The following is an 18,399-nucleotide window of genomic DNA, read 5'->3' on the forward strand; positions in this document are numbered from 1 at the left end:
AGGGTCCACTAAAATATTTGGGGACCAGTGACCAGAAACCAGTAAAATTTTTGAGGGACCAGTGACCAGGGACCATGTGTTGGGGTAGACTCCCACGGCTTCGGGTTATTACTTCGGGTTTCGGGTTCAGGTCCGGATTCGGACACGGAATTTCAGAACCCGAAGTTTTCGGGTTCGGGTTAGGATCAGACAAATCGGGTCCGAAACTTTTCGGGTCGGGTTTGGGTTCGGATTTGACATACTCAGAACCCGAACCCTAATTGATACGCTTTTTTGGGGTAATATTAAACTAAAAGTTAAATAGAAGCACATTGCCTATTAAATTCTTATAATTTGTAAGAAAGTTACGAGTAACTTAAATTTCTACTTGTTTACTGGAATTTTTTTTGAACATATATAACAAGTAAAAAAATTTACGTGCAGGAGTCATGAGGTTCTCCAATAATTGTTGTCAGTAATGACAATGAACTGATGAGTAACATATGTACGTAAATAGGTCTTTAATACATAGCTATAGCTATTAAAAAGGGCTATACAATAATTACAATAGTTTGAAAAATTAATAATTAATATTTTTTTCTAAATCTTTAGAACAAAATTGCCCAGTGTAAACTATTTTTATAAGATTTTTACTAATCTCTAAACTTAATCTCCTTTTGAATATTTTAAGTGTGGAAAAATTAGAGCCAGTATTTTAATCTAAAAATTCAGGGTATCACTTAACACAAAAACACTATCGGGGTTTTCGGGTTCAGATCCGTGTATATGGGTTTCGGATTCTTCGGGTTTGGGATAAGTTGAGGTTTCGGATTAGAGGTACCGGGATCGGGTTTTGGTTTCGGATTTGCAAGAACCCGACCCGTGGGAAACACTATGTTGTGGGACCAGGGACCAGGCTGTTCCATCAAATGTGAGAAAAAAATATTGGAATCACTAAACAATCCGTCATTTGGTATTAACCCAGACAATATGACAGTTCAACAAGTTTGTTTGTTTGCTCTAAATTTTCTCGTTCAGATCAAACCGTATCAGGTCACTAGGCATCACGATGAAATGATGTCAGTTGGAAGATGATAAGTCCAGATATAAAACTAGGTTATAAAATCCCCATAGCTCATCCCATTTGCCCCCATTTTGTTGAGATGTGGTGGACTGAGTTCAATTTCAAAGAAATTCGAACTTATTAAAATGAAACTCAAAAGAGTTGCAGTAACGGTGATTTTAGTAGTCATGGGGACCACAACCGGTAAGTATCTGCATATGATAGATTGAAGAAATAAGGAATTTCCAATATATTTTAGGTTGGTAACGTACATAGTTTAATCAGAATTTTCCTCCTGCAGTCCTGAGCCAAGAATGTCTTTCGGACTCACTTCGAATCAACTGCTACCTATGGGAGGGGGCGACTCAAGAACTCTGTGAAGCCAAGGGATGCACCTGGTGCCCCTCATCTATGGATGAACTCGCTCCGTCATGCTACCTCCCCCCAAACTATGGCTACAATATTGACGGACCAATTTCTGAAATCCCGGAAGGTGGCTACAGAATCAATTTGAAGAGATCCCCGGCTTCAAATATTTCATATGTGGGGGCAGATTCTGAGGAGATATCTACCTTCTTTTATTTTGACTCTGATGAAAGACTACGAATTAAGGTACGTGTATGTATATGTGCATGCGGAAATTTAGAATGGTTTCATTGATAAGTGGCCATTTTACATCATTTGTTCCCGTTTGATACACATTTACCTATTTCAAATTTGATGCCGAGCGGTTAACTTTTTAAACGGATAATTATAAAATCAAATGTCAATATACATATTACTGTGTAAAAAGTCAACCTGATAAAAAATTATCTAGGAAGGAATTTTAATTTTTACTAAATCGATTCAAATTTTGCGCACATTATTAACTGATTGATGGCATAGATAACGGATAACACGGATCGATTTGAAGTGCCGTTGGAAATCAAACCACCAGCCAATCCTGGAGGTGAAAATCCACAATATCGCATTGAATTCACAAACAATCCCGTTTTCTCCTTCAAAGTTATTCGAGTTAGTAGTGGAGCAGCCGTATTTGACACATCCCTGGGCGGACTCACATTTGCAAATCAGTTCATTCAGATTGTGAACAAAGTACCCTCTACGAATGGTTATGGAATTGGGGAAAATGAACAGCTCTCTTATCGCCATGATTTTAGCAAGTGGCAAGTCTTTCCTATCTACACGAAGGATGATGCTCCTCTGGTATGTAAATACAAAAGACTTTGTTTTTCTAAAACTCGAAAGGTGATATTTTAAGACTACTTAAATAATGGCGTCATGGATTGTGGGCGTCGGGGTTTACGTAGCATAAAAGTTTGTAATTGTCTAAAAATCATTGAAGGGTTCTCGATACATATTGCATAATCTATTTCAAACCCATGAAAAATGTCCAAAAATTAGATCACAATTTTATATTAAAATTAAAAATAAGTAGGATATTATAGGCTTTAGTAGCCTATTTCTTGTTTTCTTAATATCTAGGGAAATAAAAACGTATACGGGGCCCACCCCACTTACACGATGGTTGAACCCGATGGGTCCACCCATACGATACTCTTCCTGAACAGTAACGCCCAAGAATTTCTCCTGACCCCAGCACCATCTTACACCTACCGGACCACTGGAGGTCTGCTGGACATTTACATTTTCATGGGCCCTACCCCAGAAGAAGCGGTGGGACAGTATCACCAGGCCGTGGGACCCCAACCTATTCCGGCCTACTGGTCACTTGGATTCAATTTATGTCGATGGAATTACAATTCGATTGGGAATATGAATGCCACCATTGAACGCACACGGGAGGCGGGAATTCCGCAAGATGTTCAGTTCGGGGATTTGGACATCATGTTCGATTGGCTAACCTTCACCTACGATTCCAATGCCACTTACAACAACTTCTCGGGATTGCCGGAATTTATCAGAGAATTGAAGACGAGAGGAATTCATTTCATTCAGAGTGTGGTAAGCCTTTTTGGGTGCTCGTCAATCACGGAATTCAAAATTTTGAAATCTTCTTCCAATTTTAGAATGCACAGATCTCCTCAGAGGAGCGACGTCTCCCGTGGTATGAACCACTTCGGTTGGGACATGAGATGGATGTTTGGGTGAAGCGACCGAATGGAACTCCCTCAACAGGGACGCTTTGGCCCGGTGGGGAACATGAGGGATGGGACAAACCTGCCGGCCCTGGTTTCGGAGGTCCGGTTCATTTTACAGACTTTTCTCGCCCATCTGCCATCGAGTGGTGGAGGATAATTTGTGCCCAGTATAGAGATGTGCTAGATTGGGATGGTCTTTGGTTGGTGAGTGGAAACTTGACAAAAGTTATGTTGACATTGAGTTTCTGATATTTTGATGGTTGGATAGGACATGAATGAACCCGCCAGTTGGGTTTCGGGGGATGTGGTTGGATGCGCCGACAATTTGATCAATCATCCCCCATACACGCCAGGTGGGTTTGGTTCATTAATGAATTTAGAGAAGTATGAATCAAAGATGTTTTATTATGTATTTATGTAAATTTCAATTCCCATACAAACCCAGGTATCACGAACAACATTTCTGACTTAACGATTTGTCCGGACCATGTTCAGGATTACGGGATTCTGTACAACACGCACAGTCTCTATGGGTGGAGTCAAGCTCGCGGCTCATTTGAGTATGTAAACTGCTTTAAACGAAAATATTGTTTGTCTGCCCGTCTGTACACAACATATGTTAGAACGGATCAACATTTTGGGAATTTGTGTTCGGGAAATTATTTCTTATAATCTGTGAACGAATTAGATAGATAATATATTTCATTAAGGTCAACAGCATTGCTCTTGAATCCTTCGGAACAGGGATAACGGCCTTATTCTCATGCCGACGGGGGTTAAAATATTGCTGGATATCAAGCATCCCAGTTTTTGTTATTATTTATTTACCTACATTCGACACCGGCTGGATTTCCGTCCATTAATATCATGCGAGCTCATTTCTGATCTTGGGCATGTTGTGATCCCTATCAAATTCATCATTCGATAATGAATACACTTGAATCCAATAAATATTAAAATGTCGTAACAATTTTCAAAATCATTAAATATGATTTCAATAATTTTATATTATTCAAAATATCAGGTTCTTAGGAATTACAGAGCCATGTCTCAAAAAACTCAAAAAAAGAATAAGAAGAAGATGAAGGATAATATTGAAACATTACATTTCGTCTTAGGCTCAATTTATCTTCTTTAGTGTGGTCACTCTTTCAGATATCTGCTTAGCAAGCAAATATCTGAAAGAGTGAGATTTTGAATTTTGACCACACACCAATATTGTACCCACCTAACAATATATTAATATCAATAGCTTTATTATGACATATTTTAAACACTTAGAGCTTATAGGGAAATTATCAATAATTTTATACTGTTGAATCCATAGAGCCATCAAACCGCTCTTCGGAACAAACCGGACCTTTCAACTGTCTCGATCCACCTTTCCCGGTTCAGGGCAATGGGCGGCGCATTGGCTTGGAGATAATTTCTCCACCTGGGGCAACTTGGCATCCTCCCTCATCGGCATAATGGGCTTCAATCTCTTCGGAACTCCCCAATCGGGTGTAGACATTTGCGGCTTCTACGGCCGACCTTCTGAAGAACTTTGTACCAGATGGTTGCAAGTTGGAGCCTTCTACCCATACTCCAGGAACCACAATGTCCGGTCCACCTCTGAATTCGACCAAGACCCCGCCAGTTGGTCGGAGGCGAGTAGGAATTCTACGAGGGAAGCTCTCATGATCCGCTACACCATTCTGCCCTACATGTACAACCTTTTCTACATCCACCGGGTACGAGGGGGAACTGTGATGCGGGCACTTTGGGCGGAATTCCCCGGGGACCAGGTGGCCCTTGGGGTGGACACCCAATTCCTGATTGGACCCGCTTTCCTGGTTTCTCCAGTATTGACGGAAGGTGCTACTGAAGTGGAGGCCTACTTTCCAGAAGGGTCTCGGTGGTTTGCGTACAGAAATGGAGCAGAGATTGAGGAAGCAGGAAGTGTCATTCTGACAGCCCCCTTTGGTGTTATTAATCTTCATGTGAGAGGAGGCTATATCCTGCCCACGCAAGAGCCCGCGTTGAATACCATGCTCTCCCGCCAAAATGCGTTTGGACTCATTGTAGCCTTAGATGGATCCTATGCAGCTAGAGGAGAGATGTATTGGGATGATGGAGTTACGCATGGTAAGTACATGGTAACAGTTGCTGCTGTATTAATTAAAATTATACGGTTTCGTTTCAATTCTGAGCAGAAGTCCAGGATGAAGGAGTCTATTTCCGGTCGACTCTTTTGTATATTGATGGAAATCTGACACAAACCGTGGTTAATGACGCTTACCAAGGTATTTCCGGCTTGGAAATGGACTCCATTCGACTCTTTGGTGCTCCTTCTATCATCAGCACCATTCTCCTTAATGGAGAGGAACACACGGATTTCGAAATCCATCTTCCGGGAAACGAACTTCGGGTTCATAATTTGAACATTCCTGTCAATTCCAATTACATGATTACTTTCCTGCCTTAGCTTAACAAAAACAATATGTATGTAGTGAGTATTTGAAAGTTTTTGAAGTTTTTGAAAATAAATTGGAAGAAATCACAAATTCTACTTAACCGATAAAATCTGTTTTCTCGCAGCGTAAATACACATCTTAATTCATTCAGATGTATTCCACACACATGGGGATTATTATTAACCGCACCCGGGAGAGACAGTAATGCCACCGTCCCACAAAAAATTTAGCTTTTTTTAAGATTTGTTTAAGATTTTTCTAAGATTTTTTTACAAATTCTGAACGGTTTGTAGCCCTCATTTTTTGCATTTAATGGAACACGGATGCGTAACTTTGTGGAGGACACTATTCTCCACAAAGTTACGCATCCGTGTTCCATTCAACGCAAAAATGAAGGCTAAACACTTTTCTAAAAATTTCGAAAATTTATATTATATTATTTCCTTCAAAATTTTATTATGAAGTCCAAGCCTCTCAAATCAAAGTATTTATAACCCAATAAGTTTGCACTCCAAATAATCCATACTCCAAACAGTAAGTATTAACAAGTGGGAACTACATAGCTGTGCATTTATTTTTATTCATTTAAATTGTTATTGCAAGGTATGGAAATAGAGAGGTTAATTTTCTCGGTGAAATCGTTAAATTAAAAATTATCAAAAAATCAATAGCCATATTATGCTGCCGCTTCCTGGGCGAACACGCCAAAAATGTTTTAGTGAACACGTGACAAGCTTAGCCAATCCCGTTCGTTTCCATCCATACCTTCCTAACCTTGTTTTCAACTAAAATTTTTCCGTTGGATGCATAAACTTATCCGAAGTACCGAATTTTAAGTTTACGATTATCTGTATCCTTAAATTATAATAAAATCCTTTGCAACTCCAAAATATCACAAAATTTATAAATTATTGCTTAACAAATTGTTCACGCAAAATTGATTTCCTCCGATTACGAATTAATACAATTCTGTTCCTAGCTGGATTCACAGTATATTAAAATACAATGAATTATGTAAATATCGAATTACGAGAGAGATATGTATGGTAGAAAATAAATAATTATTTCGATAATTATGTAATATGAAATATGTAATATATTTATGTTTATTGTAATAATAATTATATATTATGTATTATATTTTTTGCTCATTACAATGTATCGGGAATGGGAAATAAGCAAAAAATAATATTTTTGTGTATTTGCATTCAATTTTATTTCTGGGAGATTTAAGAGCCAGAGAATATTTATTTGTGATTTTAAGATATTAAATATTACAAGAAAGTTAAAATTCTGGTATTCGGGTAACATGGTTCTTTAATACTAACAACATATCAGAATTTGTATTAGAGGAATCCAAAAATCCACGAACCCGTCGAGGAGTAGGTTTGTCACGTGTTCATTCAAACATTTTTGGCGTTTTCGCCCAGGAAGCGGCAGCATAATACTCAAGAGGAACCTCCAACACGGCAATATTTCCACAATCGCTAGAGCAAGTTGTTTCTGGTCTTTTGTGGATGTGGTATCACTGAAATTAAAGGATTAATTTATTTATTCGAATCCCGCGACGGTCGTTGGAAGTACTTACCCTTTAAGCATAATTAGTTTGTCCACACATTCCTTAACAAACAAGGAGGAGGAGGTGGCGTCGACGAAACCTTTGTTGCACTCTACACGATATCGGACAGACGGCGATTGGATTCTACTAAAGTATCCAGGACCAGACAAAAATGTCTTATTAAATAAAATATGAGATGAAATTATTCTTCGTTACTAACCTCTTTAAACAAACTGTAGCCCTATTCCTTGGCGGGAAGGGCAGGTGGCGTTGAGGACAAACCTAGAGAAGGATTATAAATACAAAATAATTAACTAGAAGTAGTAATAATAATGCAACTTAACTAACAATTACCGGTAGGAAATGCTTGTGATAAAGATGAAGGAGTATTGACATTGACGAATGTAGAAGAAGTCCCCTCCCCCTTTACGAGAAAAAGAAGATTCGTAGTCTTATCCTGGTCCAGAAGAAATGGCAACACATCCTCGTCAACATCACCGCCTTCTTCGTCTTCGAAGGAAATTTCTGCCTCCTCCGTTAACTTGAATTTTTTCCTCACTGGAAAATGAAAGTAATAATGTGAATAAAAGTTAAAAATAATTTAACAAATATTAAACAAATGTAAATAATAATGACTTACCTAAATCTACCAGGCTGGATAAGTTTTACTTTCACAAGCCAATAGGGAAAAAGGTGTTTGCGAGTGGCGCCGCGAGTGGCAGCTGTTGGCAATTCTGATCTGACTCCTCCGTATTACTCGTATAGCAATCCATTCTTGTCAACAATATTTTGCCAACAATTTTACAATTTTGAAATGACTAAAAGTGGCAAAAATTGTTGTGTATTCGGCTGTAACAGTACACAATTAAATTAAAGTGTAAAGAAAAAAGCTTTTATAGATTTCCTGGGCGGTCATGGGAAAAAGAAAGAAAGGAGACCTGGATTCAGTTTTTCAAAAGGCAAAGGTAAGTTTGAAAGTTATTTCAATAAATAATTTTGATGGTATTTATTATTAGGAAGGGATATCAGTACTTTAAAAAATATATAATTGAGCTATTCTAGCTGTGATTGCCACTGATGGAGTTTCCTAAAATAACTATTCTTATTGATTTGATTGAATAGTTAAGTTTATAACTTCTCAATTAATTTTGCAGTATCGACGGTGGAAAATGGGTCCCAACAATTCATTCGAGAATCTGCAATGACCACTTCATCGATAAAAAACGGTCCAATGATCTAAGGAGTCTTAGTTTTAATCCGACAATCAATTCCAGCTTGCGCCCAGGCACCGCCGAAGAAAGGAAACAGAAAGTCCAACGATATGAACGGTATCGTAGCTGATCGAAACTCGGAATCATAATAGTGATAGTAAGATTTAGTCATGATTAACATCTCCGTGCAAAATTCTTCTCGCGCTCGAGTTCCTTCCTGTTGTTCCACGCTTGTAACTAGAGTCCTCAGCAAATCATCGCACACACTGGAATCCTTATTGTCATCTTCAATTTTAAGTATCCGAATTAATGGGCAACGGAGGTCTGGTAGAATCGTTAGTATTTCTTTCACATTTTTGGATGGGATTCCAATCTCCTTTGGGTTGGTTGGAAACAATTCGTTAATCTTAATCCCGTCCGAGTACGATAATTTTGCCGTTGGTATACCCTACCCTTGAGGTTTTGAGGTGCAACTCTCTGTGGCGTCGGAGTTTATGAGAGCGACCGTGGCAGCAACATGTTTGCACTTCCCGATGATCCCCGCTTTGCATGTGCAGGACCCGGTCAGAATCTTTGGATTTTCATCAACCTGAAAACAAATCAAACCATATTTCATAGAAATAACAACAATTAAGAGAAACCACAGTGAATAATTACATCCGCTTAACTATAATTATTAACTCGGATGTTGATATTATAAGGGAGAGGAGATGTCCAGGCTTGAGGTGTGCACTTGGAGGTAATATCTGACGTGTTGTCGTGACCTATTTGCTCGGAAACTTGATGGACATGTTTGCCTTCAAACAGTAATTGGCCCTTCTTTAACGTTGATGCGCGAAAAAGGTTATCCACATTAATGGAGCTGAATCCACAAAACAGTGTAGTTGATGGAGCGGTCATTTCCTTTAGAGATTGATTCCTTTAATTGTTTAAAATAATTAAGTATCACTGTGAATCCGAATCAAAACTTTAAAAACCATGATACAAGATAGTCACAATCTTATCAATACATTGAATCACCAATCTTACCTTTCATCCACTTCCACCGACTAGGATTCCACTTTAGTTGGTTTTATCTTGTAAAATAATTCGTTTGGTTATTTAGTTTAAAATAATATTTAATGACAAGAAACTATTTGACAAGTGTGTATTGCAATGTAAACAAAAAGAAGACTCCAGTCCAGACATGCCATATTCTGCCACCGCGAGCTCTGTCGTCGAAACGACGGTGGCGATCCTAGCGTAGCCTTTTCCCCTATAACTGTGTACCTCTCGATGTCGGTGAGGAAAGGCAACAACTGCTGTGATTGCCGTAAGATGGCGCGTATTGTGGATGAAATGCCACCAGACTTGGTGAGAACCATCCTCACCAACTTTTCGGTGTAAATTCATGGCCAGGATTTACACCAGATTATTTGCAGTGTAGTTTACATCTTCATTAGAACCTACATACCAAATCTTAGTTCGATTGGGCGGCTTTTATAAATCGGTATGGGTAACCCCACACGAACTCCAAGTTGATAATTTTTCCAATTTCAATTCAAATTATTTCATTAGAAACCATTACCATGGTATGTACCAAGTTTTGTCTATATCCGATGACTTTGAAAAATCGGTATGGGTCACCCCCTAGTTCCCATTAAAATCAAAATTTTCCGAGTTTTAAATGATATTCTCAGACTAGACGTCATTAGCTACCTCTATGTCAAATTTCAGCTCCATTGGAAGATTTTCAGAAATCGGTATGGGTTACCCACTTGGGTCCCTCGAGATGACATTTTTTTCAATTTCACTTCATATTCTTCCTTTAGGAGTTATTAGCTACCTCTGTACCAAATTTCAGCTTCCTACGACTATTTCAAATTTCCGGTACCCTTGACCCACAACACTAATATGACCACCACCGGTCAACCACTTGACCGATCAAGCCCATCTTCGAATTTGATTCCTAACTTTTCTTCTAATGTGTTCTAAGTGTGGGCCAAATTTAAAGTCCATCGAATAAGTTTGAAGAGAGTAATCGTAAAACACACGGACGGACGGACGGACAGACAGACAACATGGGTACATAAGCCCTGGGTTGGGCTAAAAATCTGCTTCTGTAGCTGTGTTGAGCACCTCTTTGGGAATTTTTTAAAAATTCAAGGAAGTTCTATTCGTTTAAAAATGTGCGTTTTTTAAATAAATAGAATTTTGTCAAAAATTGTCAAACCCTGGAATGAGTACTTTTTAAAAATTCCCAAAGAGTTGCTCTACACAGCTACATAATTTTTTAAATAATTTGCAGCGCCGAGATATTATTAAAAATGTCAATATTCATGTCACAGCCAGAAGTGTCCTTAAACAATAGTGTGCAGATTTTTTTACATTTTTTTATAAATTATCTGCATATATGTAGTAGCTAGAACTCCAGCAGCTCCTCATCCAACACATTTAATGCCACGGAATGAGTTCCCATATATTAATACCACATCTTCCTCACCATCCTAAAAACTCAAATCTACTTTATAATTTACAAAAGTCCGTCCCGTTGAATTTTCCGTGACATTCCAGCATTCTGATTGGTTGTGGATATTTGAATTAGCCAATCACGGCACACGCATCTGACTATGGATGTGGATGTGGATGTGGATGTGGATGTGAATTTTGATGTGAATTTAGATGTGAATTTGGATGTGAATTTGGATCTGGATGTGAATTTGGATGTGAATTTGGATGTGAATTTGGATGTGAATTTGGAAGTGAATTTGGATGTGAATTTGGATGTGAATTTGGATGTGAATTTGGGTGTGAATTTGGATGTGAATTTGGATGTGAATTTGGATGTGAATTTGGATGTGGATGTGAATTTGGATGTGAATTTGGATGTGAAATTGGATGTGAATTTGGATGGGGATGTGAATTTGGATGTGGATGTTAATTGGGATGTGGATGTGAATTTGGATGTGGATGTGAATTTGGATGTGAATTTATGTGTGAATTTGGATGTGAATTTGGATTTGAATTTGGATGTGGATGTGAATTTGGATGTGAATTTATGTGTGAATTTGGATGTGAATTTGGATTTGAATTTGGATGTGGATGTGAATTTGGATGTGGATGTTAATTGGGATGTGGATCTGAATTTGGATGTGAATTTGGATGTGAATTTGGATGTGGATGTGAATTTGGATGTGAATTTGGGTGTGAATTTGGATGTGAATTTGGATGTGAATTTGGGTGTGAATTTGGTTGTGAATTTGGATCTGACTTTGGATGTGGATGTGAATTTGGATGTGAATTTGGATGTGAAATTGGATGTGAATTTGGATGTGGATGTTAATTGGGATGTGGATGTTAATTGGGATGTGGATGTTAATTGGGATGTGGATGTGAATTTGGATGTGAATTTGGATGTGAATTTGGATGTGAATTTGGATGTGAATTTGGATGTGGATGTGAATTTGGATGTGAATTTGGGTGTGAATTTGGTAGTGAATTTGGATGTGAATTTGGATGTGAATTTGGATGTGTGGATGTGAATTTGGATGTGGATGTGAATTTGGATGTGAATTTGGATGTGGATGTGAATTTGGATGTGAATTTGGATGTGGATGTGAATTTGGATGTGAATTTGGATGTGAATTTGGATTTGAATTTGGATGTGGATGTGAATTTGGATGTCAATTTGGGTGTGAATTTGGTTGTGAATTTGGATGTGAATTTGGATGTGACTTTGGGTGTGAATTTGGATGTGAATTTGGATGTGAATTTGGATGTGAATTTGGATGTGAATTTGGATGTGAATTTGGATGTGAATTTGGGTGTGAATTTTGTTGTGAATTTGGATGTGAATTTGGATGTGAATTTGGATGTGGATGTGAATTTGGATGTGAATTTGGATGTGGATGAGAATTTGGATGAGGATGTGCATTTGGATGTGGATGTGAATTTGGATGTGGATGTTAACTGGGATGTGGATGTTAATTGGGATGTGGATGTGAATTTGGATGTGAATTTGGGTGTGAATTTGGATTTGAATTTAAATGTGGATGTGAATTTGGATGTGGATGTTAATTGGGATGTGGATGTGAATTTGGATGTGAATTTGGATGTGACTTTGGGTGTGAATTTGGATGTGAATTTGGATGTGAATTTGGTTGTGAATTTGGATGCGAATTTGGATGTGAGTTTGGATGTGGATGTGAATTTGGATGTGAATTTGGATGTGAAATTGGATGTGAATTTGGATGTGGATGTTAATTGGGATGTGGATGTTAATTGGGATGTGGATGTGAATTTGGATGTGAATTTGGATGTGAATTTGGATGTGAATTTGGATGTGGATGTGAATTTGGATGTGAATTTGGGTGTGAATTTGGATGTGAATTTGGGTGTGAATTTGGTTGTGAATTTGGATCTGACTTTGGATGTGAATTTGGATGTGAATTTGGACGTGAATTTGGATGTGAATTTGGATGTGAATTTGGATGTGAATTTGGATGTGAATTTTGGTGTGAATTTGGTTGTGAATTTGGATGTGAATTTGGATGTGGATGTGAATTTGGATGTGAATTTGGATGTGAATTTGGATTTGAATTTGGATGTGGATGTGAATTGGGATGTGGATGTTAATTGGGATGTGGATGTTAATTGGGATGTGGATGTGAATTTGGATGTGAATTTGGATGTGAATTTGGATGTGAATTTGGATGTGGATGTGAATTTGGATGTGAATTTGGGTGTGAATTTGGTAGTGAATTTGGATGTGAATTTGGATGTGAATTTGGATGTGGATGTGAATTTGGATGTGAATTAGGATGTGAATTTGGATGTGGATGTGAATTTGGATGTGAATTTGGATGTGGATGTGAATTTGGATGTGAATTTGGATGTGAATTTGGATTTGAATTTGGATGTGGATGTGAATTTGGATGTCAATTTGGGTGTGAATTTGGTTGTGAATTTGGATGTGAATTTGGATGTGAATTTGGGTGTGAATTTGGATGTGAATTTGGATGTGAATTTGGATGTGAATTTGGATGTGAATTTGGATGTGAATTTGGATGTGAATTTGGGTGTGAATTTTGTTGTGAATTTGGATGTGAATTTGGATGTGAATTTGGATGTGGATGTGAATTTGGATGTGAATTTGGATGTGGATGAGAATTTGGATGAGGATGTGCATTTGGATGTGGATGTGAATTTGGATGTGGATGTTAACTGGGATGTGGATGTTAATTGGGATGTGGATGTGAATTTGGATGTGAATTTGGGTGTGAATTTGGATTTGAATTTGGATGTGGATGTGAATTTGGATGTGGATGTTAATTGGGATGTGGATGTGAATTTGGATGTGAATTTGGATGTGACTTTGGGTGTGAATTTGGATGTGAATTTGGATGTGAATTTGGTTGTGAATTTGGATGTGAATTTGGATGTGAGTTTGGATGTGGATGTGAATTTGGATGTGAATTTGGATGTGAAATTGGATGTGAATTTGGATGTGGATGTTAATTGGGATGTGGATGTGAATTTGGATGTGAATTTATGTGTGAATTTGGATGTGAATTTGGATTTGGATGTGGATGTGAATTTGGATGTGGATGTTAATTGGGATGTGGATGTTAATTGGGATGTGGATGTGAATTTGGATGTGAATTTGGATGTGAATTTGGATGTGAAATTTGGATGTGGATGTGAATTTGGATGTGAATTTGGGTGTGAATTTGGATGTGAATTTGGGTGTGAATTTGGTTGTGAATTTGGATCTGACTTTGGATGTGAATTTGGATGTGAATTTGGACGTGAATTTGGATGTGAATTTGGATGTGAATTTGGATGTGAATTTGGATGTGAATTTTGGTGTGAATTGGTTGTGAATTTGGATGTGAATTTGGATGTGGATGTGAATTTGGATGTGAATTTGGATGTGAATTTGGATTTGAATTGGATGTGGATGTGAATTTGGGGTGTGAATTTGGTTGTGAATTTGGATGTGAATTTGGATGTGAATTTGGATGTGGATGTTAATTGGGATGTGGATGTGAGTTTGGATGTGAATTTGGATGTGAATTTGGATGTGGATGTGGATGTGAATTTGGATGTGAATTTGGATGTGAATTTGGGGAATTTGGTTGTGAATTTGGATGTGAATTTGGATGTGAATTTGGATGTGGATGTGAATTTGGATGTGAATTTGGATTTGAATTTGGATGTGGATGTGAATTTGGATGTGAATTTGGGTGTGAATTTGGTTGTGAATTTGGATGTGAATTTGGATGTGAATTTGGATGTGGATGTGAATTTGGATGTGAATTTGGGTGTGAATTTGGATGTGAATTTGGGTGTGAATTTGGTTGTGAATTTGGATCTGACTTTGGATGTGGATGTGAATTTGGATGTGGATGTTAATTGGGATGTGGATGTTAATTGGGATGTGGATGTTAATTGGGATGTGGATGTGAATTTGGATGTGAATTTATGTGTGAATTTGGATGTGAATTTGGATTTGAATTTGGATGTGGATGTGAATTTGGATGTGGATGTTAATTGGGATGTGGATGTTAATGGGAGTGGATGGTTGATGTGGAATTTGGATGTGAATTTGGATGTGAATTTGGATGTGACTTTGGGTGTGAATTTGGATGTGAATTTGGATGTGAATTTGGATGTGAATTAGGGTGTGAATTTGGATGTGGATTGTGAATTTGGATGTGAATTAGGATGTGAATTTGGATGTGAATTTGGATGTGAATTTGGATGTGAATTTGGATGTGGATGTGAATTTGGATGTGGATGTGAATTTGGATGTGAATTTGGATGTGAATTTGGATGTGAATTTGGATGTGAATTTGGATGTGGATGTGAATTGGATGTGAATTGGGTGTGAATTTGGATGTGAATTTGGATGTTGAGATTGGGTGTAAATTTGATTGAATTGGATCTGATTTGGATGTGGATGTGAATTTGGATGTGAATTTGGATGTGAATTGGATGTGAATTTGGATGTGGAATGTTAATTGGGAGTGGATGTTAATTGGGATGTGGATGTTAATTGGATGTGAATTGGGTGGAATTTGGATGTGAATTTTGGTTTGAATTTGGATGTGGATGTGAATTTGGATGTGGATGTTAATTGGGATGTGGATGTTAATTGGGATGTGGATGTGAATTTGGATGCGAATTTGGATGTGAATTTGGATGTGAATTTGGATGTGACTTTGGGTGTGAATTTGGATGTGAAATTGGATGTGAATTTGGATGTGAATTTGGGTGTGAATTTGGATGTGAAATTGGATGTGACTTTGGGTGTGAATTTGGATGTGAAATTGGATGTGACTTTGGGTGTGAATTTGGATGTGAATTTGGATGTGGATGTGGATTGTGAATTTGGATGTGAATTTGGATGTGAATTTGGTGTGAATTTGGATGTGAATTTGGGTGTGAATTTGGGTGTGAATTTTGTTGTGAATTTGGATGTGAATTTGGATGTGAATTTGGATGTGGATGTGAATTTGGATGTGAATTTGGATGTGGATGAGAATTTGGATGAGGATGTGCATTTGGATGTGGATGTTAACTGGGATGTGGATGTTAATTGGGATGTGGATGTGAATTTGGATGTGAATTTGGGTGTGAATTTGGATTTGAATTTGGATGTGGATGTGAATTTGGATGTGGATGTTAATTGGGATGTGGATGTGAATTTGGATGTGAATTTGGATGTGACTTTGGGTGTGAATTTGGATTGAATTTGGATGTGAATTTGGATGTGAATTGGATGTGAATTTGGATGTGAATTTGGGTGTGAATTTGGTTGTGAATTTGGATGTGAATTTGGATGTGAATTTGGATGTGGATGTGAATTTGGATGTGAATTTGGATGTGAATTTGGATTTGAATTTGGATTGTGGATGTGAATTTGGATGTGAATTTGGGTGTGAATTGGATTGAATTGGATGTGATTTGGATTGACTTTGGATGTGGATTGTTAATTGGGATGTGGATGTGAATTTGGATGTGAATTTGGGTGAATTTGGATGTGAATTTGGATTTGAATTTGGATGTGATGTGAATTTGGATGTGAATTTGGATGTGAATTTGGATGTGGATGTGGATGTGAATTTGGATGTGAATTTGGATGTGAATTTGGGTGTGAATTTGGTTGTGAATTTGGATGTGAATTTGGATGTGAATTTTGGATGTGGATGTGAATTTGGATGTGAATTTGGATGTGAATTTGGATTTGAATTTGGATGTGGATGTGAATTTGGATGTGAATTAGGGTGTGAATTTGGATGTGAATTTCGATGTGAATTTGGATGTGGATGTGAATTTGGATGTGAATTTGGGTGTGAATTTGGATGTGAATTTGGATGTGAATTTGGGTGTGAATTTGGTTTGAATTTGGATCTGACTTTGGATGTGGATGTGAATTGGATGTGAATTTGGATGTGAAATTGGATGTGAATTTGGATGTGGATGTTAATTGGGATGTGGATGTTAATGGGATGTGGATGTGAATTTGGATGTGAATTTGGATGTGAATTTGGATGTGAATTTGGATGTGACTTTGGGTGTGAATTTGGATGTGAATTTGGATGTGAATTTGGATTTGAATTTTGGATGTGGATGTGGATGTGGATGTGAATTGGATGTGAATTGGGTGTGAATTTGGTTGTGAATTTGGATGTGAATTTGATGTGAATTTGGATGTGGATGTGAATTTGGATGTGAATTTGGATGTGAATTTGGATTTGAATTTGGATGTGGATGTGAATTTGGATGTGAATTTGGGTGTGAATTTGGATGTGGATGTGAATTTGGATGTGAATTTGGGTGTGAATTTGGATGTGAATTTCGATGTAATTTGGATGTGAATTTGGGTGTGAATTTGGTTGTGAATTTGGATGTGAATTTGGATGTGGATGTGAATTTGGATGTGAATTTGGATGTGAATTTGGATTTGAATTGGATGTGGATGTGAATTTGGATGTGAATTGGATGTAATTTGGATGTGGATGTGAATTTGGATGTGAATTTGGGTGTGAATTTGATGTGAATTTGGATGTGAATTTGGTGTGAATTTGGTGTGAATTTGGATCTGAATTTGGATGTGGATGTGAATTTGGATGTGGATGTTAATTGGATGTGGATGTTAATGGGATGTGGATGTTAATTGGATGTGGATGTGAATTTGGATGTGAATTTATGTGTGAATTTGGATGTGAATTTGGATTTGAATTTGGATGTGGATGTGAATTTGGATGGGATGTTAATTGGGATGTGATGTTAATTGGATGTGGATGTGAATTTGATGTGAATTTGGATGTGAATTGGATGTGAATTTGGATGTGGATGTGAATTGGATGTGAATTTGGGTGTGAATTTGGATGTGAATTTGGATGTGAATTTGGGTGTGAATTTGGTTGTGAATTTGGTCTGACTTGGATGTGGATGTGAATTTGATGTGAAATTGGATGTGAATTTGGATGGGATGTAATTGGGATGTGATGTTAATTGGGATGTGATGTGAATTTGGATTGAATTTGGATGTGAATTGGATGTGAATTTGGATGTGAATTTGGGTGTGAATTTGATGTGAATTTGGATGGAATTTGGATTTGAATTGGATGTGATGTGGATGTGGATGTGAATTTGGATGTGAATGGGTGGAATTTGGTTGTGAATTTGGATGTGAATTTGGATGTGAATTGGATGTGGATGTGAATTTGGATGTGAATTTGATTGATTTGAATTTGATTGGATGTGGATGTGAATTTGGATGTGAATTTGGTGTGAATTTGGATGTGGATGTAATTTGGATGTGAATTTGGATGTGAAATTGGATGTAATTTGGATGTGGATGTTAATTGATGTGGATTTAATTGGATGTGGATGTGAATTTGGATGTGGAATTGGTGTGAATTTGGATGTGATTTGGATGTTGAATTTGGATGTGAATTTGGATGTGAATTTGGAATGTGAATTAGGAGTGAATTTGGATGTGGATGTGAATTTGGATGTGAATTAGGATGTGATTGATGTG

The 18,399-nt window shown here is 37.5% G+C and overlaps 1 protein-coding gene across 1 annotated transcript; it reads left to right on the forward strand.

The window, feature by feature from the left end:
* Positions 1–722: 722 nt before the first annotated feature.
* On the forward strand, positions 723–5,709 carry LOC110860148 (maltase-glucoamylase, intestinal). The gene is made up of 10 exons (XM_022109208.2): positions 723–910; positions 1,018–1,246; positions 1,344–1,654; positions 1,928–2,248; positions 2,528–3,007; positions 3,073–3,348; positions 3,413–3,497; positions 3,590–3,704; positions 4,472–5,271; positions 5,340–5,709. The coding sequence occupies exons 2-10, from the start codon at positions 1,189–1,191 to the stop codon at positions 5,609–5,611; spliced, it is 2,718 nt and encodes a 905-aa protein (XP_021964900.1). The 5' UTR covers positions 723–910; positions 1,018–1,188; the 3' UTR covers positions 5,612–5,709.
* The last annotated feature ends 12,690 nt before the right edge of the window (positions 5,710–18,399 follow it).

This window comes from Folsomia candida, unplaced genomic scaffold (genome assembly GCF_002217175.1).
Source record: "Folsomia candida strain VU population unplaced genomic scaffold, ASM221717v1 Fcan01_Sc029, whole genome shotgun sequence".
Lineage (NCBI taxonomy): Eukaryota > Metazoa > Arthropoda > Collembola > Entomobryomorpha > Isotomidae > Folsomia > Folsomia candida.

What these genes read in the sequence shown, in the direction of transcription:
- LOC110860148 (XM_022109208.2), top strand. Translation starts at nt 1,189, where the DNA reads ATGAAACTCAAAAGAGTTGCAGTAACGGTGATTTTAGTAGTCATGGGG. An exon ending in ATTGGGATGGTCTTTGGTTG is followed by an intron (nt 3,349 to 3,412) that starts GTGAGTGGAAAC and finishes ATGGTTGGATAG; the next exon opens with GACATGAATGAACCCGCCAG. An exon ending in GGATGATGGAGTTACGCATG is followed by an intron (nt 5,272 to 5,339) that starts GTAAGTACATGG and finishes AATTCTGAGCAG; the next exon opens with AAGTCCAGGATGAAGGAGTC.